The sequence below is a fragment of the Microcaecilia unicolor genome, chromosome 7, assembly GCF_901765095.1.
Source record: "Microcaecilia unicolor chromosome 7, aMicUni1.1, whole genome shotgun sequence".
NCBI lineage: Eukaryota > Metazoa > Chordata > Amphibia > Gymnophiona > Siphonopidae > Microcaecilia > Microcaecilia unicolor.
This window is the reverse complement of record NC_044037.1, coordinates 42,860,196-42,884,810: the sequence shown is the minus strand read 5'-3', so window position 1 is coordinate 42,884,810 and position 24,615 is coordinate 42,860,196. Positions and strand designations below refer to the sequence as shown.

Here is a 24,615-nt window from a genome sequence, read left to right as displayed (position 1 = left end):
GGGGAGGGGCGGTCAGAGGAGCTGTCACTTGAGCTGCTTTAAGGCAGGCCCCTTTATTCAGATCCTGGCTGGGCCACATAAGTATCCTACCCAGTCCCACTGGGACCTAGATAAATGCCAGTTCTCAGGCATGTCAGATATGCTGCTATTCAGTGCTGGTGCCTGGACATTGCCCGGTATTGACTATGTGGGCCTAATTCAGCCCTTGACTATCTGTGTTTAAACCATGCTGGCTCATTAATGACTGGTATGTTACTATATGTATATATTTTCTGTTCCCCACTTAGATTGTCTCAGATACAGCGGGCTACAGATAAAGTTTTATTATTATTATTATTATTATATTAATCTTTCCTGACACTTCAAAATGTGTTCATTGTGGGACAGGCATGAAGGGTGTTCTACTTGCAAAAACTTTATTGAAAGTTGAGAACGTTCTCATGTAGTTTTCAGAGTCTTTTTTTGCAGTGTAATTACTCATTTTTCTTTTGTGCATTTCCATTTCAGCATGAAGAAAGTAGGAATAAAATATTAAATACTTATGTAGCAGGAGCTAGAATAGGAAATTCAAAAATTGTGAACCTGAAGGACCCAGTGAACATTACGCTGAAGCATAAAATTGAAAACAAGGTAATGGATTTTCCCTTAATCACTCTGTGGTCAGTTTTCAGAACCTGCTCAATACCTAAATTAGGCTTCAAAATTTAGAATGAATTTCAACTGCACTTAGGTGCCTAGAACGTAGGGGTATGTTTACTAAGGAGCGTTAGCATTTTTAACACGCCTATAAATTTAAGGCGCATTAAACGCTAACGTGCCTATACATTTAGCGTTTAACGCACATAAACCATTTATGCGCGTTAAAAATGCTAACGCACCCACAGCGCTGCTTAGTGAACCTAGCCCTTAGAGTCTTAAATGTTTGCCTGCAATTAATTTTCCTAGACTTACTAGGCAAGAAGAATATTTACTAAGCTGTATTGTTGTATTATGCATGAAAATGCCCAAATCAGGGATTAATACTGTATGTGATAAAAAACATTATCGGCTCACTGTTGAAAAAAAGGGGTGCTGTGATGGTCTCATCAGTGACTTGGAGAAAGTGAGCAGGATGAGGTCCACAAACAAAATTATTATCCACCTGTTGTAGCAACCCTGGATCTCATATGGTAGGTGTGGAGGCGTATTTTTAAAGCACTTAGTCTTACAAAGTTGCATAGTAACCTATGGAACTTTGTAAGTGCAAATGCTTGGGAAATGAGCCTCATAGAGGCATATTTTCAAAGCACTTTGGGAGGCTAAGTTCCATAGGTTTCTATGGAACTTTGGGAGGCTAAGTGCTTTGAAAATGAGCCTGATAGTCTATTTATAGCATCCTTGGGTTGGGTCTTCTGATACTAGCAACTCCAGACCATGGTTACATGAACCTTGAGGTGGTGGTGGAGTGCATTGATATTACTGAGAGTTCTCAGCACAGGAACAGGGCCAGATCACAGAAGAGGAACTAACTGATTCTGGAATTAGAGAGTCTTCAGACTGAAGACTCAAAGTCAGGAGCATAGAAGAATCACACTAAAGTATCAAAAATCACTATTGTGACAAACACCAAAGTCTGACAAGGAGACCAAGCAAAGACATGGGTTATATGTGCATCCGAATAGGAACAAGACAGCCTTTGAGAGGAAGGTGGTAATCAAGAGTGGATGGAAGCGACCAGCCAGCCAGGTAAGATGTGTTGGCACCCACTAGAAGAAGATCAGAGGTTCACCATAGCAAGATTCCTTTAGGAAATGAGCCACCAGCAGGCTGGTTGAGGAACCTGACAGGTGTTATCTTTTTCAGCTCTATAGCTGCAACTCTACAATTGTAGATAAATGCACCCGATGCGACTCAGACTTCCCAGTGCAACCCAGCCTCACCAAGGTGGAGAAAAAAGGCTTCAACAGTAGCACCCAGCCAGCCTGTATCATCAGCTATAAGGCATGGGCCCGGTACACCATCATCATGCCAAAAAACCTCCACAGTTCCTTAATGCTTGAGTATACGCAACAAAAGTCCAAGTGACAAACTTGCGCATATATTACAGACGAGTCTAGTCACACATTAGACGCTACTCAAAAATCGATATTTAAGGTGAAACAGCTCCCAGCACTTATCTGGAGATCGACACTTATCTGGAGATCCAACCACTGTCTCCGACGTCTCCACTCCTTCCAGCGCCTCGCTGTTCAAAATCACCACCAGATCAACTCCACATCATCACCCAACAGGGAGTCCCCGTTTCGCTGAACCTGCGTCAGGGGTTCCGCTCTTGTGCCCAGACCGCGCGGTTATGGAAGAGGGTATTAAAGAATGAGAGAGGGAGAACTGCACAGCTGCTGTCGTCTTTCTCCCCACCAGCCTCTGAGCCCTCACCCTGTCCCAAGCAGTTTGTTGCTTAGCAACAGCAAAACAAGAACTTTTTGACCTGAAGCCTATTCATTTAATGGATAGAGGTATTGCTCGCTCTCTCCAAGTGCCCCCATGAACTGATTCACTTCAAACTACACAATAACCTCGGCATCGGCAGGTAGAATCTGCATGCTGGGTTTGGTGCAAGAAAACAAGAAGGCAGATGATCTGCAAAAACCAATGTGGAAGCAAACAAAAGAGCAGATCGCTAGGTGGTATTAATCAGACTTTATTGGAGAAATAATCGCCCGTGAAAAGAAATCCGCTGGCAGGCAGAGAACTCAAAATGCCCCACGGTAAATATCACAGTACAAAGACAGTGGGAGAACGACCAAGGATACCAAAGACAGGAAGATGTTCCTTAATAAAAGAGTTTATTTGGAGGATGAAGACTCGACACAACGTCGTGTTTCGGCCGTTAGGCCTGCATCAGGAGTCTATAAAAATATACATGTAAATATAATATAATATAAAAATAATAAAAGAATAATGAACATATATAATACACACATATTTTAATATGAAAGTAATATAATAAGATATGGAGAAAATAGAGGTAAAATAATAATAATAATAATACTAAATAAACTTTAATCAATAATATAAAACATTAGGCTAAATATTAAAAATGAATCAAATTTAGAGGACAATATATATGAAAAACATATACATATATGAACTTTATAAAAAGAGTGTGCATATTAGTAATGTTTGGATGGTCATAATCATTGTAGGTACTTTTGGCTGAAAAGCAAAGCATTAGATAAACTGTCAACCTAATAAGCTAAAGAGCTAAAGAAAGAAGTACATAGGATACCATGACATGTGTAATAACAAAATTGCACATAATCATAATTAAACAGTAATAAATACAAATTATATAACCAAAAACTCAATATTAAAACAATGATCCTCCTAGTAAAATGATCACATATTCAAATTATATATCCATAAATATAAAATGCAGCCTAATAAACATATACAGCTGCTGTGATATTAAACAAAGCAAAAGCATATAAACAGCAGGTCAGCTTCTTCCTAAGCAATATCTAAAAAATAATATATATGTTTTTGCTTTGTTTAATATCACAGCAACTGAAGTGAGTCATTATCCTGCTTATAATCGAATGAGAAAAACGCCCAAGTTCCGACCTAAATCGGGAGATGGACGTTTATCTCACAAAAACGAATAAAGCGGTATAATCGAAAGGCGATTTTTGGACGTTTTCAACTGCAATCCGTCGCGGATGCGGACAAAGTTGATGGGGGCGTGTCAGAGGTGTGGCGAAGGTGGAACTGGGGCGTGGTTATCTGCCGAACAGAGATGGGCGCATTTCACCGATAATGGGAAAAAAGTATGCGTTTTTAGCTAGAATTTAGGACACTTTTCCTGGACCCTGTTTTTTCACGAATAAGGCCCCAAAAAGTGCCCTAAATGACCAGATGACCACTGGAGGGAATCGGGGATGACCTCCCCTGACTCCCCCAGTGGTCACTAACCCCCTCCCACCACAAAAAATGAAGTTTCTCAACTTTTTATTTTCACCCTCAAATGTCATACCCAGCTCCCTGACAGCAGTATGCAGGTCACTGGAGGAGTTGTTAGGGGGTGCAGTGGACTTCAGGCAGGTGGACCCAGGCCCATCCCCCCCCCCACCTGTTACACTTGTGCTGTTTAATGCTTAGTCATCCAACCCCCCCAAACCCACTGTACCCACATGTAGGTGCCCCCCTTCACCCCTTAGGGCTATAGTAATGGTGTAGACTTTTGGGCAGTGGGTTTTGAGGGGGATTTGGGGGGCTCAACACACAAGGGAAGGGTGCTATGCACCTGGGAGCTCTTTTACCTTTTTGTTTGGTTTTGTAAAAGTGCCCCCTAGGGTGCCCGGTTGGTGTCCTGGCATGTGAGGGGGACCAGTGCACTACGAATCCTGGCCCCTCCCACGAACAAATGCCTTGGATTTATTCGTTTTTGAGCTGGGCGCTTTCATTTTCCATTATCGCTGAAAAACAAAAACGCCCAGCTCACACATCGTTGAATAAAACATGGGCGTCTATTTTTTCCCAAAATACGGTTCGGTCTGCCCCTTCACGGACCCGTTCTTGGAGATAAACGCCCATGGAGATAGGCGTTTTCGTTCAATTATGCCCCTCCATATGTTATATATATTTTTTCACACCTTTCATACCTTTAGATTAACTATTTTTCCTCTCATTAGATATTAGATTAGAAGAATGTCCAATATCTTTTATTATATGTTGTAATTTTGATATTTTTATTGCGCTATGCTGTAGTATATGATCGCTTGTATATGTTTATTAGGCTGCATTTTATATTTATGGATATATAATTTGAATATGTGATCATTTTACTAGGAGGATCATTGTTTTAATATTGAGTTTTTGGTTATATAATTTGTATTTATTACTGTTTAATTATGATTGTGTGTAATTGCACACGTCATGGTATCCTATGTACTTCTTTCTTTAGCTCTTTATTTATTTTTCTATATATATTATGAGTGGTGTTATATATGTTATTGATTTATTTATTTTATTACTGTTTGTTATTTTAGAGCCCCTGACGCAGCCCTTGTGGGCGAAACACAGTCTGTGTCGGGCGATTATTTCTCCAATAAAGTCTGATTAATACCACCTAGCGATCTGCTCTTTTGTTTGCTTCCATGCTGGGTTTGGTGGCCATAGCTGTTCGGGGGCCAGAGGCGTTTAGACACGCGTCTGTTTTATATATATATATATATATATATATATATATATATATATATATAGATAGATTAATAAATGAGCAGTTGCATGCAAATGAATGTATAAGAGCCTTGAAGCAGCCAGGTACTGCTTCCAGGATCATATCAAGGGCTCTCCCTCTGTCATGTCCCGCCTGCCATAAAGGAGAAGTTGCATCAGAGGAGGCGGGATGCTCATAGGGAGCCTCTGCATAACTGGAAGCAGCGTGTGCCAAGCGCTGCCAGCCATAAACATAAGGTTGACTGACTGCAGTGAGGAAGGAAGGTGTGGGGGGAGGTGGGAAAGGGAAGAATGAGAGTACTGTGCCCTAGGAGAAGGAAAGCTGAGAGAGATCCCAAACTGTGGGGGTGGGGAGCAGGGAGCTGGGAACCAGAATGGGTATGATGAGGAAGGTCCTTCTGCGTGTGAGCCTGAGAAGGGGCTCAAATGCATATGACTTGGTATGTTTGGGAATGCATTTCATGGTTATGTCCACTCCTGTTTGCTATACAGGAATTACTGTACCTTTCTTCCATTGTGCCTTGCATTCCAAAAATGTGTGAAAAGCATCTCTGAAGCACTCCTTTGAATATGTAAATAAAACAAACTGTAAAAGGAAAATTGAATTTATCAGATAATTTAACAAAGACTTCACGGTCAAGATGATCAACACCTTTTTTTCTCTTGTTTGTAGGACAGGAGCACAACAGAATGTGTATTTTGGGACTTTGAAATGAACGGTAGGCAATTTACTACTCTTATTTTTATTAATATAAGAGAACCATTTATATATATATTTACCTAATGTCTTTAAGATTATAAGAAGGGCTAAATTGTTAAGAGAGGGGTTCCGTTTGAATGTTTTGCCTCTTAATTAAACAGTAGCATCCTAACTCAAATTGTATTTGAGATGGGCTTGCCCTCAGTATGTGTTCAAGATTTCTGTCTGCTGCTGTAACTTAGTTCAAACCAAACTCTACAGGGTCTAGCACAATTATTCAGCAGCCCTTAATTAGAGAGTGCCACTGAATCCTTTCCTGAGGCTGCCACAGCTATTTCAGGGCAGGGCAGTCCCATGGTGGATGCTTGGTCAGCACTGAGAAGAGCAGTGGGATTACGCAAGCTTCAGGAAACACTTCAAAGACAGAATCCAATAGTCCCAAACACTTGCATCCTAAAACATTTGTTTGAGTTAAGGTCGGCCTACCTCAGGGTTCTGTTCTTGGTCCCCTCCTCTTTTCTATCTGCACTTCTTCCCTTGGTTCATTAATCTCATCCCATGGCTTTTCCTACCATCTCTGTGCTGATGACTCCCAAATCTACCTTTCTACCCCTGATATCTCACCTTGCATCCAAACCAAAGTTTCAGCGTGCTTGTCTGACATTGCTGTCAGGATGTCTCAACGCCACCTGAAATTAAACATGACCAAAACCGAGCTTCTCATTTTTCCCCCCAAACCCACCTCCCCACTCCCCCCGTTTTCTATTTCTGTTGATGGCTCTCTCATTCTCCCTGTCTCCTTAGCTCGAAACCTTGGGGTCATCTTTGACTCTTCTCTCTCCTTCTCTGCTCATATCCAGCAGATCACCTAGACCTTTCGTTTCTTTCTTTACAACATCCATAAAATCCGCCCCTTTCTTTCCGAGCACTCTACCAAAACCCTCATCCACACCCTTGTCACCTCTCGTTTAGACTACTGCAATCTGCTTCTTGCTGGCCTCCCACTTAGTCACCTCTCCAATCGGTTCAAAACTCTGCTGCCCGTCTCGTCTTCCACCAGGGTCGCTTTACTCATACTACCCCTCTCCTCAAGTCGCTTCACTGGCTCCCTATCCGTTTTCGCATCCTGTTCAAACTTCTTCTACTAACCTATAAATGTACTCACTCTGCTGCTCCCCAGTATCTCTCCACACTCATCCTTCCCTACATTCCTTCCCGTGCACTTCGCTCCATGGATAAATCCTTCTTATCTGTTCCCTTCTCCACTACTGCCAACTCCAGACTTCACGCCTTCTGTCTCGCTGCACCCTACACCTGGAATAAACTTCCTGAACCCCTATGTCTTGCCCCATCCTTGGCCACCTTTAAATCTAGACTGAAAGCCCACCTATTTAACATTGCTTTTAACTCGTAACCACTTGTAACCACTCGCCTCCACCTACCCTCCTCTCCTCCTTCCTGTACACATTAACTGATTTGATTTGCTTACTTTATTTTTTGTCTATTAGATTGTAAGCTCTTTGAGCAGGGACTGTCTTTCTTCTATGTTTGTGCAGTGCTGCGTACGCCTTGTAGTGCGCTATAGAAATGCTAAATAGTAGTAGTAGTAGGTATCAGTTTTGGAACAGATTTTACAGGAGGACTGTGGCATTGCGCTTATAAAGTACAGAATATATAATGTGAATCTGCAACTATATTGTCTTCTCCCTTTCAGGTGCAAATTAGCTCCTTAGCAATTGCCACAAAGCAAAATTCTGCAATTCAGTGATTTCTTGTGAAACTTATGTACATCTCAAGCAGGTGCACATAATTAAGTCTGTTATATTCCTTGTGGTCTTCAATACAAAATAAACACTACAGATCTCATTTGAAAAACATTTAAATGCACAGTACTGGCTCATTTCTGCAAATTGACTGCTTAGTTCATTTGTCTCCTTGTGTTCTAACCAGGTTTTGGAAGCTTAAGAAAGTCTAGAATAATCTTAGTAGATATTGCAATTGTCCAAAACCATGCATCATTTTTTGACTGTTTTTAATATAAAGCACCAAGGGCCGTCAAGTGTGGGACAAGCAAGGGTCCTTTATTTGTAGACCCAATATAGGCTGTGTTTCAGCGTAAGTATGTCTGCATCAGGGGTCATGGGAAACATTCAAAAAAATAAAAGCATATAAAACCACAGCTCACTCAAGCCAGTAAGCAATGGTTTCCAGTATCAAGTATAAAGTAGTACAGCGAACTGCCTGCTTGCCAGAGTCTCTGCGTTAGTGCCAAAAGGATTTATGATGAAACATGGCCCCTGTTGGGCCTACAAATAAAGGACTCTTGATTGTCCCACACTTGTCAGCCCTTGATGCTTTTTCTTTTCATCTCTGTGTATGTACTTTGACCCTCTCTTCTGCCATCTTGACTGTTTTTAAAACATGGAATAATGCCCTCACTTTCCTGTTAATATTTTGGCTACAAACCTATTCTGCAGTCTCTCTCTGGACTCATTTCAGTGCTGATGGCTTTCTCTGTTGGATAAAGGCCTCATTTTTTGGTTCTGCAGAAAACTTGGGCGGATGGAACTCATCAGGATGCAAGGTGGCCTACACAGATGTCAATTACACAACCTGCCAATGTGACCATCTCACTCACTTTGGGGTTCTTATGGTGAGAAGAGACATTCTGACTAGCTAGTGTAACATTTCATTTGTATAAGGGTGTCAAGCAGAGGGAAAAACCTGGCAGAACGCCTGTAGAGGAAGGCCCCATACAGGCGTTGAAAAGGCTGTACAGCTTCAGGAACAGGTATAGCTGAAAATGTTGGCATGGGGAAGGGAGGGGCATGCGCTACCACAAAAAATGTTTTTGTTTAGGACTCTGTTTACTAAGCTGCGCTGTAGGCATGTTAGATTTTTTAGTGCGTGCTAAAAATTACCATACACTAACACTAGAGACACTCATATATTTCTATGGGTGTCTCTATGTTGGATGTAAATATCATTTATTGTTTATCAAATTTGATATACCACCTAGCTTTTGCAGTTCAAGGTGGTTTACAGCAATGTCTTTATCAATGGCAAGTAATTATTTTGTTGACTTTTCTAGGATATATCGGGAACAAAAATTGATGCTGTGAATGAATATATATTAACCATAATAACGTATGTAGGATGCGGTACCTCTTCCATATTCCTGGGTGTTGCTCTAGTAATATACATAGCTTTTGAGTAAGTTTTTGGATTTTTACATTTTGTATTTGTAAAATCATTGTTATTGTGTCTGTAATGGTAAAAAAAACTTTCATAGGAAAAACAGAAGAAGAAGAAGATGTTCCCCACAAAGTAATCAACAATGGCGATCGCAGCAGCCATTTTGTCAGCAGAGATCGTTCCTGCCCTTACTAGCCACTAGACTACTAGGGGATGTATGGTAGGCCAGTGGGGGGCCTACGAGTGATTCCTGGAGGGGGGTCTTGTTTTGTTAAGGAGGAGGGAGGGAGAAAGAGCTAGGGGACCCAGAATAAGGTTTCAGTTTCAGCTAAAAATGCACTGTCATTTTTGGATGAACTCTTGCCGCATGGCCATTGAGGTGGCGGTAAGGGTTTCTGCGGTAACCTGGCGGTGACTGGGCATTGCACTGTGATGCCTGATTACCGCCATGCTAACCATTTCTGGGGTTTTTTCCCCACCTGGAAATGGCGCACGCTTGACCCGGAACTACTTCCGGCGGTCGCATTGGGCTGGCGGTAGTCCTGGAATAGCGAGCAGTAAGCCCGCATTGGGCTTGCCGCCACTCTGTAAAAGGGCCCCTAAGTGAATTGCCTAAGGTCACAAAGAGTAGCAGTGGGATTTGAACTAGATTCCCCTGGATATCAAGCCACTAGTCTAACTCCTGCATACATTATTTAGCTTTCACAGTGAGCTACACAATTATGGAAACCTGTGCATTAGCTATGCAAACATTAATCAGAGAAACCTAACTATCCCCCACGGAGGGCATAGTTTTTTTGGGGTTTTTGTTTGCATTAACAGCCAGCATTAATGCACTAACAGAAATGTAATTTGTTTGTCTAGCAAGATGGGCTGTTAATAACATCGAATTAATGTGTAATAACAAACCATCCCCCCTTTTTTCAAAGCCACACTTCAGCTGCCTGTGCGGTAATGCCGACACAGCCCATTCAAAGTGAATGGCCAGTATTGGCATAGCCATGCAGCTTTATAAAATGGGGGATATGTTCAGAGGCATAGCTAGGTAGGTTGCCAGGGGAGCAGGCGCTCCCCCAAATGGACCTCTGCCAGCGTCTATTCTTCACACGATCTTTCGCATTTAAAATACGTGCCAGCGCTGTCGGCAGTCCGGTCTCTGCTTCCCCCGTGCCTTCAACCTGGCTATGCTTCTGGGTATGTTAACACCTGTTATACAGTGGTCTCAGAAAGAGTAGCCACTGTATAGTAAACATGGGCTGTATATTCTATTCATTTTACTGACAAAAGATTCTAGTAAATCACAAACAATTTTATCTAGGCTCAAAGTAGCAAAGTGATATTCACAGCACAGCAGTAAATGGTGCACAGATCCCAGACATAATAAATAAAATTGCATACCCCTGTTTACGTAAGATACTGGAAGCTAGATACAATTACTTCTTATGGAAGCCATAGCTGTCAGTTACTGTGAATTAGCAATGCTGGATGAAACATTACATACCCTCACCCTACCAATAAGTTCACTGGTAAGTGCTGTATCTGTTTATTTCTATGGTTTGGAGTTGCGATAAATGAGTCACTTATAATGCCATTTTTCATTATATAACTCTGTGAGCCATTACAAAACTCTTAGCATGAAAACTGTTTTAAGAGGTATTTTTGAGTATTATGCTACTATTGCGGCAAACCACTTTGTAGGACAGCCTTTTGAAAAAAAGTTAAAGTTAGTGCATAGATACGTTTCTAAGCAGTGATGAAAAGTTATTTACCTTGGGAGCCATAGACTAGTTATAATCCACAGTGCTACATGGAGAGGATCACTTGTTGAGGACAGAAGATGGAAGTGTAGGCCTGTGTGTTCAAAAAACACACCAGTATTGTGTACTCAGCGAACACGGGTCCTTTTCTAATGTAAGTATAATGCTGCCGAAGATGCGTGTATGTTTGGTGATATGCGCAACACAAGTCATTTTCTAAAGAACAAGGGGGTTTTGTATGTGTACATAGTGCTACATGTGTGTATGAGTCACAATTTTGCTACTTTTACGTGTTACTGGTGCCACTTACATGTACACGTTAATGTTTAGCTGGAGTGGCCAGCATTTTTTAAAAACACTGGCTGCCACAACTGAATTAAGTCTGAATATGCAATAGTGACCAGCACCGATTATCCAGAAAGGGTGGTCACTGCCAGCACTTTCTCGATAGTGGTGATATTTACCTCCCTCCAGGTAAGTAACTGGATAACATTAGGCAACCTTTGCTCCACTCATGGACTGCGCTGGCACTCAGTACTGTAGCCAGGTTGAGGGCGCGGGGAGAATGGAGAGAGGACTGTCGACGGTGATGGCGCGTTTTTTAAAACGCGACAGATTGTGTGAAAAATAGGCGCAGGCGGAAGTCCGTTTTGGGGAGCGGCCGCTTCTCTGGCGACTCACCTAGCTACGCCTCTGCTGGCACTGACCAGATAGTCTGTGATCAAAAATGGTGATGGAATTCAAGAATGCACGGGATAAACACAGAGGAAACAGTATAAAGAAAAGGGATGGAATCCAATTAAAGCAAAACTTAAATGACCTCATAACTGGAGTGAGCTTTGACAGCAGCTTTATAGGTTGGGAAGTAAGATAGATGACAGGCAGACTTCTATAGTCTGGGTCCCATAAATGGGAAAAACAGGTCAGGATCAAGGCTGGAGTGGGCTTTGATGGCAGGTGCAGTAGTTGGGAAATAGGACTGGTGGCGGGCAGACTTTTGTATGGTCTGTGCCCGAAAACTGGCAGGGAGAGACAGAGATTAGGGATGAAGAAGGCACTACTTGCCCTGGGATTGGTAGCAAGGAATGTTCCTGCTATTTGGATTTCTGCCAGGTACTTTGTCACCTGGATTGGCCATTGTTGGAAACAGGATACTGGGCTTGATGGACCTTCAGTCTGTTCCAGTAAGGTGACAGTTATATTCTTAGCACCTGGTCTAAAATTGTTACTTATATGTGCATGCTGATTTTCTTGTGTGAATCTGCATTACGCATATGCAATTGGTGCATGTCTGGTAGAATTGACTCCTCTATGTTACTTACCATCTTGTCACTTTTATTGCAGCCAACTTCGAAGAGACTATCCTTCAAAGATACTGATGAATCTGTGCATGGCATTGCTAATGTTAAATTTAGTATTTCTTCTTGATACCTGGCTGTCATCATTGAAAAATTATGCCCTGTGCCTCTCCGTGGCTGTTCTGCTCCATTATTTTTTGCTAGCCTCTTTTACCTGGATGGGGTTGGAAGCTGTTCACATGTACTTTGCACTTGTCAAAGTCTTCAATGTGTACATCCCTAAATATATGCTGAAATTTTGCTTTGTTGGTTGGGGTAAGTAAGTAATCTATTTCTCCTGGTTACTACATACCAAACATTCCACTATAGGACACACCCATTCATTAATAATTTAATATACATAGTGTATATATTTAAGCAGTAGAACAGTACTGATCTGATATTGGTAGATTCACATCATGTTTGAGGAGATTGTAATCACATACCTAAATCTCCTTAGGTTATCTCACCTTTTACACTATACTTTGCTAATTATCCAGTTTTTCTTATTTGGCACACTTTGAATCCACTGTTCCATACTAGCTTGTTTGCAGCAGATTATGACAAAAGTATAATACAACACAAGTGTTACAAAAGCAAGCTGCATGTCAATGTAAAAATTTCAAAGAAAAACAGAAGAACAATACAGCATATTTTTTGTTAGTTTATGATATGTTGGTGAGCTGGAATGTGATGTTTTAATGTTGTTTTTTAATGAATGTTTTTACTGTGATCCCTTAGTTATGGGCAGAATACAAATGGGAAACAAATAAAATAAATACCCACCAAAACCCCTGACGACATCAGTTCCAATGAAAGGTCCAACAAAAGATTATACTTTGGATTATTGGTTTTCTGAAATGAGAAAGGATGGTTTTCAAATGGGTTGTTATGGGGAGTGTACTCCATAAAATGGGTCCCAAGTGGGCAACAGTCCTATTGTGGGATGCAGCCAGCTATAGAATCCTCACTGGTAGAACATAGATCTTCTCTTTTACTGCAGGTATATTACAAATATAAAACTGTTACTGGTCTTCGATATCCTGATGGTAGCTAATCAGTGTGACAGAGCAATTGGGAAGACCAAATGCTTGTATGTAGAAGAAAAGGTGTTAATTGGAAAAAGAAAGTAATATTACTTTTCTAGGGGGCCAATGAAATAAACCATGCTCAACTAGGCAAAATAGTTTACTTCTGGTTTAGCACAGACTTTTTCATGCTAAAATTACTTCCCATTGTTTAACACATAAAATATCTACGCTAATCATGAACTAACACACTGGACTAATTTTAGCTCAGTTAACATACAATGAACTACACACGGAATTATTTCTGATGCAGCAAACTGTGCTAAATTTGGTGCAATTTTAAAATCCAGCATAGTGCTAAATCTTTACTTCACTTCCAGAGGTAAAATAAAGTTTTAACTTCATGTTGACTTCAATGGAAGTCAATGAGATATTTTAAAAAATCAACCAGCGAAGACCAGAGATCCCTAGGTTAGGTCCAAGGAGATCCTGACACAGGACCCCTGAGTCACAGAGATCCTGTACAGGACCCAAGGGAGATTATACCCCAGGACCTCAAGCCAAGAAGATCTTGCCCCAAGAACCCTAAGCAATAGTGAGCAACCAAAGAATCCCTGAACTGCACTTCCTCACCCACTCACCTAACCCCCACATATCTATTTACCTTCCACCCAACCGCCCACCTACCTGCCTACTCATTTCCAAGACCACTAGCCTACCTATCCTCCCCACCAAACCAAGTATCCCAGCCAATCATATACATACCTACTAACCTCCTCACCCACCCATCTACCTACTTCCGACCACCTACTCACCATTTCCCAACCCACTCACTTATATATCTCCCACACCTACCTAAGTACCCCTTCCCACTCCCCTACCCACCAACCACCTGCTCATCTACTCATCTACGTATCCACTCATTCACCTGCATATCCACCCACTTACTCACTCACTCACCTACCTTTCTATTCTCTATCCTCCCTTCAACTCCTCCACCAACCCTAAGGCTGCCCATTTACCTTATCTGGGGAAAATGTCATTCTTCTTCAGCATCTGTTTCTCCTGGTTATCATTTTAATAATGGCCGGGGTTCAACTGAGGTCCCTGGATAACATATATATATATATATATATATATAAAAGAGGGGAGAGGAGGTAGGTAGGTGGTTGGGATGGGTGGGTAGGTAGATATGTGAGTGGGTGGTTGGGGGTATTTGGGTGGGTAGAGAGTTGGTTAGTGAGTAGGTAGGGTCAGTGACTCTCTCATCCCAGGATACTTGTACTCAGGAGTCCTGGGGCAGGGTCTCCCTGGCTCAAGAGCCCTAGGACAGGGCATCTTTAGTTCAAGGGTCCTGAAACAGGGTTTGCCCACTTCAGGGGTCCCAGGGTAGGGTGTCCCTGGCTCAGAAATCCTTGGCCATTTAGGACTGGTCCAGAAAACCTCTGAAGTTAAAATGGACATAAAATTAGCTTCAGACATTAAGTTTTTGTGTTATGATTGGGGTCTGAACCCCTCTCAAACTTACCTCTTTCCTGGGGGTCAGCTTCTTAGCTGGCTTCTGTTTCTTTTCTCTGTCCTTTCTGAGCTGGCTCTGTCTCTCTGTGCTGGCAGCTTCCAGCAGCATGGCTCTAATTGTTTCACTATACTGCACCTGTGTGTGTGTTGCCTGAGTTGCTCTACCTCTCTTTGGGTGTACTGGCTTCAAGTGCTTCACAGTGTTGCATTGGTGTGGGTTGGGCTTCTTTGGGTCAGTGTGCTTTTGCCTAGGTCTAGGGAGTGTGACATCATCAGGGAGGGCCTTGATAAGGAAGTGGTGTTGTTTCCTTCAGAGCCTTTGCAACAGTGGTGTTTGCTTTAGGTAGGGTGGTGCAGTGTGCACTTCTGACTTTGTGTCTAGTTTCCCTGCTTGCTTTTGCTAAGGGCCAGGTTAGTGTTAGTGCAGTGTGCACTGGTGACTGTGTGTTTAGCTTTCCTGCTTTTCCCTTATGGTTCCCCTGCTTTTCCCTCTTGGTTTTGGAAGCATTGCTATGTGTAGGGCTTTGGAAGCTCTGTTGCTGATAGAAGTACTTCAGGGTTTGGTGTTGTTAGGAACACTGCAGAGTTTGCTGTTGGAAGTACTTCTGGTGTTTGTGCTATTGGGAGCATTGCAGTCTTTGCTGTTGGTGTTTGGTGATTTAGAATCACTTTTGGCTTATGTGTTAGCTTCCCTTCTTTTTCCTTGTGGCTCCCCTGTCTTCCCTTTTAGTGCTAGGAGCTCTTCTGGTTGCTTACCAGAGTAGTGCTTAGGAGGCACCTTGTTAGTTGTATCTAGCTTGCTAGAGCAGTGCTTAGGTAGCTTGGTAGTTTTGTGTTTAGCTTATTAGTGTAGAGCTCTGCTTGTAGCTTGGTGCTTAGTAGCACCTGTGTTAGCTTTGTGTTTAGTTCCCTGCTCTATTAGTTTAGGGCTTAGGAAGTCCCTTTCTTGAGCAGGGCTTAGGAGCTCCTGTTTAGTATAGGACTTAGGAAGTCCTTTTGTCAGTTTACTGTTAGGAACACTCCTGCTAGTTTAGGGCTTGGGAGCACGTAGATCAGTTTAGGGTTAGGAGCACTTCTGTTTCCAGTCCTGGTCCCTATGTCATCCGGTATCCAGTAAGTCCTGTTGGCTACTCGAACCCAGAAGCTCAATTCCTGGGGGGCTTAGTAGCTAAGCGCAGGTGAAGCTGTGTGGACCAGTCCAGTGTGCTCCAGTCCGGTGTGTGTTCCAGTCTGGTGTGCTCCAGTCCAGTGTGTTCTGGTCCGGTGTGTGTTCCAGTCCTGTGTCCTCCAGTCCGGGGGATTCCAGTCCATGTGTTCCGGTTCGCTGGGCAGTGCCTGCAGTCCCTGCCGGTGTGCTTACCCAGTGTTGGTTGGTGGGTTTTGCCTGCTGCTGTCGCTCCTCGGCAGCAGCCCAAGGGCTCACATTTGCTCCAGAGCCCGGCCCCGCGGGCTCTGAACCTGAGAACCTGACATTTTGTCATTTTAATTTCTCTTTTGCTTTACTTTCATTTAGGTGTAGATTTTTTTTAAGTACAGTGATTATTTACATATTATTAGTTTATTACATCATAAATAAAGTAAGATATTAAGGGGCCCGTTTACTAAAGTTTAGCACACACTATGGGCATTTTAGCATTTAGAACGCGCTAAATCCATTAGTGTGCCCTAAGCTTTAGTAAAAGGGCCCTTAAGATAGACATACAAAAATATTCTAGTAGCCTATAGTTCTCCTGGAGAGACCCCACTTTGAATACTGTATTTAGTTGTGGGGACCATAACTATAAGAGAACATTTAAAAAGAGGAAGTAATTGGACCTTGCCTGGTACTTGTGACCTGGATTGGCCACTACGGGAAACAGGATACTAAGCTTGATGGACCTTTGGTCTGTCCCAGTATAGCAATGTTTATGCTCTTATGAAAGAAGGACAACTGGAATGGTAAATGGCCTGTTTTATGAGACATATATACATATGGTGTCAAGGAGGAAACATTCAAATATCTAGTATGGTTCAATAAGGTACTAGAAATAGCATTTTCTGTAGAATGAAAAGCTGAGGGACAAGGGATCATTATATGGGGCTGGGTGGAGGGAAACTAATAGAAAGTGGGAAAGTTTATTAGGAAATGTTATGGTGGACACTTGAATTAAGTACAAAACAGTAGAGGGAACAAGAAACCTCTCACAGATAGTGTCCAAATCCTCTTTATTGACTCTTCCAAAAAACAAAAATCTTGAGCAGAGAAGACCCAACACGACTTGTGTTTCAGCCGTTCTGGCCTGCATCAGGGGTCTAAAAACTTGTCATATGATTCATATCTCCAGAAAATCCTTAAAACAATCGATCAGTAAGTAGCTGCTGCACAAAATTAGAATGTTCCGCCGATAAACACTGTCAGAACGCCGCTCTATGTGAGTAGTGAATTATTCAACAATTAGAGATGGAAGGAGTAAAATCTGTGACAGAATTCAAGCATGCTTGAGACAACACAAAGGACCCACAGTGGTAGAACGAGGAAGGAAGGCTGAGTGAAGTCTATAGCAGCACAACTGTCTGTCATATATTAAAAGGCAACTTGGGTGAATGAAATGATCCTCAGTTAGTGACATCTTCTGTGTTTCTGCATCCATTTATCTCTAGTAGATAAGGCAAAAGCGAAACTCATTGAATCATGCAATTGTAAGTGTTAAACCCCTTTGCAATGTATATTCAATGACGTTACCTCAGCATGCTGTACAACTAAATTATAGAGCTATCAGCAGCGTTTAGATTGCTTTGATACTAGTTAATGCTTCAGCAGATTCATGCATTTAGCCTGTCTAAGACCATGTGATGTTTATACAGCAAAGTGCATTAGGAAGGAATCTGATTTATGAAGGTGACAGCAATTTCCTGAATCTAAATTATTTCTCACAATATATACAGCAGCTGTGGGATCCATGATAATGCATGATAATCCATGATAATGCAGCTCCTTGTGACTCTGGGCAAGTCACTTAACCCTCCATTGCCCCTGGTACAAAATAAGTACCTGAATATATGTAAACCGCTTTGAATGTAGTTGCAAAAAAACCTCAGAAAGGCGGTATATCAAGTCCCATTTCCCTTTCTCTTTCCACGGGTTCCTTTGTTTTTTCCTGTACAACTTAAGAATTAGAGGAAACATTTAGGGACCCTTTTACTAAGCTGCGCCACAAAGTGGCCTGCACTGTTTTAGTGTGGCTGTAAAATGGCCACTATTTTTTTTTCTATTATTGGCCACATATTATTTCCCAATTAACACATGGCTATTAGCACGTGAGCCCTTACCACCACCTATTTACTAGGTAGTCAGGTCTCCTGCGCTAACCCTGAGCTAATCAGGCAGTGCACGGCAATTTACCTGTGCTACCCAGTTGTCATAGAGCATGCCTACTCACCGCCGCCAAACACACCCCCTGCACTAAAAATTATTTTGTAGCACATGGGTAGCACACGCCCATTCCAAAACTACTGTGGGACATCTGAATGCGTCTCGTGGTAGTGCCTTCTAGCGCGCAGTAAACACATCTTAGTGCTTGCTGCCACTTTGTAAAGAGGCCCCTTAGTTCCTTTGGAGACAGTTCACATCTGACTGGACAATATGACAGTAATTTTATGTAGCAGGTTTTACGTATGGAAAATGGCTATTATACAAAATGTTGTGGGGATATATTTATTTATTTATTTACTGCATTTGTATCCAGACAATTTTTTAGGCGCCATTTCTCGACTTCATCCCATGTGTGTACATGTGTTTGTTATAAAATACATGCATACAACACAGCTGTGCCACAGACTGTGCTCTTGGGAAACTGGGCCTTCAAGACTGGGACAACTGTAATTCTTTATTAAACAAATGACCCGACACGAGCCGTGTTTCGGCGTTACGCAACGCCTGCCTCAGGGGTCTAATGACAAGACATAAAAACAATGCAAAATGTAGTACTGTAATATACAAGTTGTATAGGCTCAGTGCCCCAAAATATATAAGGAACGTTATAGGTCGCCGCGCTTTCAAAGATTGAGCTCTATGTAGAGCCTTCTCGTTTGCACTAAAGCGTTAGTAAAAGTCATTAGACTCCTGAGGCAGGCGTTGCCTAACGCCGAAATACGGCCCATGTCGGGTCATTTGTTTAATAAAGAATTACAGTTGTCCCAGTCTTGAAGGCCCAGTTTCCCAAGAGCACAGTCTGTGGCACAGCTGTGTTGTATGCATGTATTTTATAACAAACACATGTACACACATGGGATGAAGTCGAGAAATGGCGCCTAAAAAATTGGAACCAAAATAAAAATGTTAAAGCGCTATTCTATAAGCCATGCCTAAAGTTAGGCGTGGTTTATAGAATAGCGCTTAAACCCAGGGGTCACACATAAACTTAGGTGCAAATTCCCACACCTAAATTTATATATGGAACTCCCTAATTCTATAACTGCACACATAACTGGAATCCACGCCCATGCTCCACCCTGAATCACCCATGACCCTCCCATTTCCATGCTCCCTTTTCCGGGACATGCGTAAAACTTAGGCGTAGATCACGTGCCTACATTAGTGACAATGATTGCTTGTTAAAGTCAATTACTGGTGCTAATTGGCTCATTATTCAATTAAATTGTGCATACAATGGGGTATGCGCCCAAATTTGCAAGTGCGATTTTTAGTGCTTTTTGTAGAATTAGGAAGCTAAAAGTACAAGCACACATTTACTCCAGCTTCGGAGCAGGTGTAAATTTGTGCGTGGACATTTATAAGCCATTGGGACTGGTTCAAAGAACCCATTTTATAAAATAGGGATGCAATTGGTACTTTCTTGGACTTTTCACATAGGCATCCTGTGAATAAAATTACCCTTTTAAGGAGTAATTGTATAACAGGGCACCTATTATGCTTCATAAATTTAAGACTAAAGTGCCCATAGGCAGAGGACCAGCAGGGAGAGCCCTCTCTAGGGATTAGAGTCTGGGAGTTCCCAAGCCCCAGTTTTTAGGAACTTTTAGAATTTGGTGCTCTAGGCATGTGCTTTTGTTGGGAATATACATGCATATGTTGCTATTATGAATTAGGTTCCAGAATATTCCTCTGTAGTGCATAAATGTTCCTGCAAAATATTATACCTGCTCCAAGGCAAGTGTAACTTTCTGCGCATACTGATATAAAAGTAAGGGGCCCTTTTACAAAGCTCTTTGTGATTTTTCTTGTATTGTGAGCCCCCCAGGGACAGAAAAATACCGACAGTACCTGAATGTACACCGCTTCAATAGCCTTCAGGCTTGCAGGTTTTTTTATACATTCGGGTCCAGTAGGTGTTTTTCTGTCCCTGGAGGGCTCATAGTTTAAAAACAAAAACAAAACAAAAAGAAACACACAAAGAGCTGAAGTTCAGCCCACTACACGAACCATTAGGCTACTTCTCAACTCTGTATGGAGGTCTATTAAGAGAATAAAACAGATTTTAGTATGATGAATGTCCATAATTCCTAAAGCTTCCTTAGAGCCTGATATCCCTTCCTAGTATCACATTCAGGGGAGGGAGGGAGACAGCAACCACTGGGGCATTAAGGAGGTGGACAGCTACTGAGTCAGAGCATCTTTCTGTAATTTAGATGTGCCAAGAACCAAGTCTAAATAGCAATGTCCATCTTTTTGGACACAGGAGCCAGCTCTGTGGGTGCTTGAGCATCCCCAATATTGAACAAATACATTGACTGTGTCCAGGGAGGGGTCATTTCCATTGGGTTTAGCACCCTCCAATAATTTTGAAAAATTGTCTCCCTTGTTCTGAAATCAGAGTTGGAAGCTCCACATTTTGGCCCATCCCTAGTCCTGTCCAAAACACATCCAGACCACACCCCTTTGCCATAAGGATGTACTGAAGGTTTAGATGTCCATATCCTGGCATTATAATATTGGGAGATGTGGACATCCATGTAACATGGAATCTAAATGTTGATTTTAGACATCCAAAACATGAATGGAGCTTTTAAAATAAGGGCCATAGACACTTGTGCGGCTTTATAAAATACTAGCTCAAATCCAGCAGCAATATCACCTTCATTTCAGTCATCGCCAGTTGAAATAAGCAGCATTATAAAGATAACTATTTAATTCTGTATTATAGAGGTAAGTTCTCTTTAGCAATTTATGGTCCAAGTGAGTTTTATAAAATAAAGGTCTCACAACTATCCCCTATAGCCTACAAAGTTTCAGTATAAAGTTATACCTGCTCTGAGGAAGGTATAAGTATGTGCATATACGCTATGTATAGTGGCATAGCCATGGGGGGCCTGGCCCTCCCAATTTGGGTTCAGGCCCCCCAAAGTCTGCTGGTTTGGCTGGCGGGCATCCCAAGCTCTGCCAGTAGACGTTTTCCTGTGGTGATATTTGCCACCGCGCTGCCTGCCCTACTTCCCCCTCCCTCACACGCATTTTTTTATTTTTATTTTATTTTTGTTACATTTGTACCCCGCGCTTTCCCACTCATGGCAGGCTCAATGCGGCTTACATGGGGCAATGGAGGGTTAAGTGACTTGCCCAGAGTCACAAGGAGCTGCCTGTGCCTGAAGTGGGAATCAAACTCAGTTCCTCAGGACCAAAGTCCACCACCCTAACCACTAGGCCACTCCTCCTCACTAAAACTGAGCATGCACCCCAGGGCGAGAAAGCAGGGCAGGCAGTGTGGCACTGAGTATCGCTACAAGAGGGCTTCTGCTGGTGGGGCTGGGGGACCCCCCACCAGCCTAGGTATGTGGGGTTGTGGCAGGGGTGGAGAGCAGCGGGGAGGCAGGGTAAAATTTGGCCCCCACATTGGACTCAGGCTCCCCTCACCAATAGTGGTCTGGCTATGTCTCTGGCATATACTCTCACATGTACACTGAACTCCACCCCTTCTCCACCTAGACTACAGCCCGGGAATACCAACATGGTGTGTTTAATTGTGTTTAGTTGGCTGCACAGTTTATGAGCCATTTTCTGTGCCTAAAACATACTTTACACATGGAAAATGTTTTATAAATTTACCCTCATTGAAAGGGTAAAAATGTTTTTCTAAAAGACTTCTGAAGCACAGATATCTTGACACCTAATCCCTTTTGGTACCTGAATAAATGTACATAATCTCTCATTTACAGCTGCACTCAAGGCCATAAATAATGGAATTTCTTACCTGATGAATAAATTGCTAGACCTCATTGCTTTATTATTTGCATAACGCTTTTCTCTGTCTTTTTTTCACAATAGGAGTACCAGCAATTATAGTTGTTATTGTAGTTAGTATAAAACGAGATTTCTATGGCACTACATCGAACTTGTCATCTGAAATTCCATTGTGAGTACAATATCTATTTTTCTTTTATCCATGTACTGAAGAATAATGGAATAGAAAACTAATGGTCACAAGAAAATATTGTCTACAAGAAGTAGTGTTCTAGCTAGTGCTATCAGGAATTAGCATGAATGAGTCCTGCTTGCCCATGTACAGTACCAGTGCACTTAGGGGCATTTTTACTAAGCTGTGCTAGTAAATAGGCTTAATACATCCTAACGCGGGACTTTCCCACATGCTAAGCCCATTTTTGGTGTGGCTGTAAATTCGGCCTTTTTCAATTATATCTTTTTCTGGCCTTGCACTAATATTAGCGTTAGTGCACAGCCATTGAAAAACATTTACCCGGAGGCATTTACCGCCTCCTACTTAGGACGAGCTAAAGACTCCAATGTTAATTAATTAATTACTTCATTCATTCAATTTTATAGCCCATCTTATCAACGACACCCAGAATGGGTTAAACAATTTACATTCATAATAAAAGCACAATGCATACATACATAAATTAAATCAAACTTAACAAAATAAATTAGTCATATCTCTTCAACAAAGCCTACAAAATGAACCCTTAATGACACTATCACCACCCAACCCACCTAAGAATTAAAACACACCTTACACCACCCTATATAACCCTTCCTTCTCTTATCCCTCTTACATCTTCTGCTTAATATTGATTGTACAGTGGTGGAAATAAGTATTTGATCCCTTGCTGATTTTGTAAGTTTGCCCACTGACAAAGACATGAGCAGCCCATAATTGAAGGGTAGGTTATTGGTAACAGTGAGAGATAGCACATCACAAATTAAATCCGGAAAATCACATTGTGGAAAGTATATGAATTTATTTGCATTCTGCAGAGGGAAATAAGTATTTGATCCCCCACCAACCAGTAAGAGATCTGGCCCCTACAGACCAGGTAGATGCTCCAAATCAACTCGTTACCTGCATGACAGACAGCTGTCGGCAATGGTCACCTGTATGAAAGACACCTGTCCACAGACTCAGTGAATCAGTCAGACTCTAACCTCTACAAAATGGCCAAGAGCAAGGAGCTCTATAAGGATGTCAGGGACAAGATCATACACCTGCACAAGGCTGGAATGGGCTACAAAACCATCAGTAAGACGCTGGGCGAGAAGGAGACAACTGTTGGTGCCATAGTAAGAAAATGGAAGAAGTACAAAATGACTGTCAATCGACAAAGATCTGGGGCTCCACGCAAAATCTCACCTCGTGGGGTATCCTTGATCATGAGGAAGGTTAGAAATCAGCCTACAACTACAAGGGGGGAACTTGTCAATGATCTCAAGGCAGCTGGGACCACTGTCACCACGAAAACCATTGGTAACACATTACGACATAACGGATTGCAATCCTGCAGTGCCCGCAAGGTCCCCCTGCTCCGGAAGGCACATGTGACGGCCCGTCTGAAGTTTGCCAGTGAACACCTGGATGATGCCGAGAGTGATTGGGAGAAGGTGCTGTGGTCAGATGAGACAAAAATTGAGCTCTTTGGCATGAACTCAACTCGCCATGTTTGGAGGAAGAGAAATGCTGCCTATGACCCAAAGAACACCGTCCCCACTGTCAAGCATGGAGGTGGAAATGTTATGTTTTGGGGGTGTTTCTCTGCTAAGGGCACAGGACTACTTCACCGCATCAATGGGAGAATGGATGGGGCCATGTACCGTACAATTCTGAGTGACAACCTCCTTCCCTCCGCCAGGGCCTTAAAAATGGGTCGTGGCTGGGTCTTCCAGCACGACAATGACCCAAAACATACAGCCAAGGCAACAAAGGAGTGGCTCAGGAAGAAGCACATTAGGGTCATGGAGTGGCCTAGCCAGTCACCAGACCTTAATCCCATTGAAAACTTATGGAGGGAGCTGAAGCTGCGAGTTGCCAAGCGACAGCCCAGAACTCTTAATGATTTAGAGATGATCTGCAAAGAGGAGTGGACCAAAATTCCTCCTGACATGTGTGCAAACCTCATCATCAACTACAGAAGACGTCTGACCGCTGTGCTTGCCAACAAGGGTTTTGCCACCAAGTATTAGGTCTTGTTTGCCAGAGGGATTAAATACTTATTTCCCTCTGCAGAATGCAAATAAATTCATATACTTTCCACAATGTGATTTTCCGGATTTAATTTGTGATGTGCTATCTCTCACTGTTACCAATAACCTACCCTTCAATTATGGGCTGCTCATGTCTTTGTCAGTGGGCAAACTTACAAAATCAGCAAGGGATCAAATACTTATTTCCACCACTGTATCTACATCCTGTCATGACGATGTCATAATAACACTCTGTAAGCCAAATTGAGCCTGCAAATAGGTGGGATAATGTGGGGTACAAATGCAATAAATAATAATAATAATAATTTCCATTAGAACAAATGGATTTTTAAAGTCTTGTGGAAGTGTAGGAGATCATTAATAGATCTTGCAGCAAGAGGCAGCCTATTCCATATCCCAACTAATGAACAGGAAAGTGCTCATGAATGAGCAC

The 24,615-nt window shown here is 42.2% G+C and overlaps 1 protein-coding gene across 1 annotated transcript in view; it reads left to right on the top strand.

Annotated features, from left to right (window-relative positions):
* Positions 1-24,615, top strand: part of ADGRG4 (adhesion G protein-coupled receptor G4) — a 194,138-nt gene that overhangs the window by 146,514 nt on the left and 23,009 nt on the right. The window contains exons 16-21 of the mRNA XM_030209905.1: positions 508-630; positions 5,891-5,936; positions 8,467-8,570; positions 9,009-9,130; positions 12,214-12,482; positions 22,014-22,101. Of these exons, the coding sequence (XP_030065765.1) occupies positions 508-630; positions 5,891-5,936; positions 8,467-8,570; positions 9,009-9,130; positions 12,214-12,482; positions 22,014-22,101 (752 nt within the window). The remainder of the gene's footprint in view (positions 1-507; positions 631-5,890; positions 5,937-8,466; positions 8,571-9,008; positions 9,131-12,213; positions 12,483-22,013; positions 22,102-24,615) is intronic.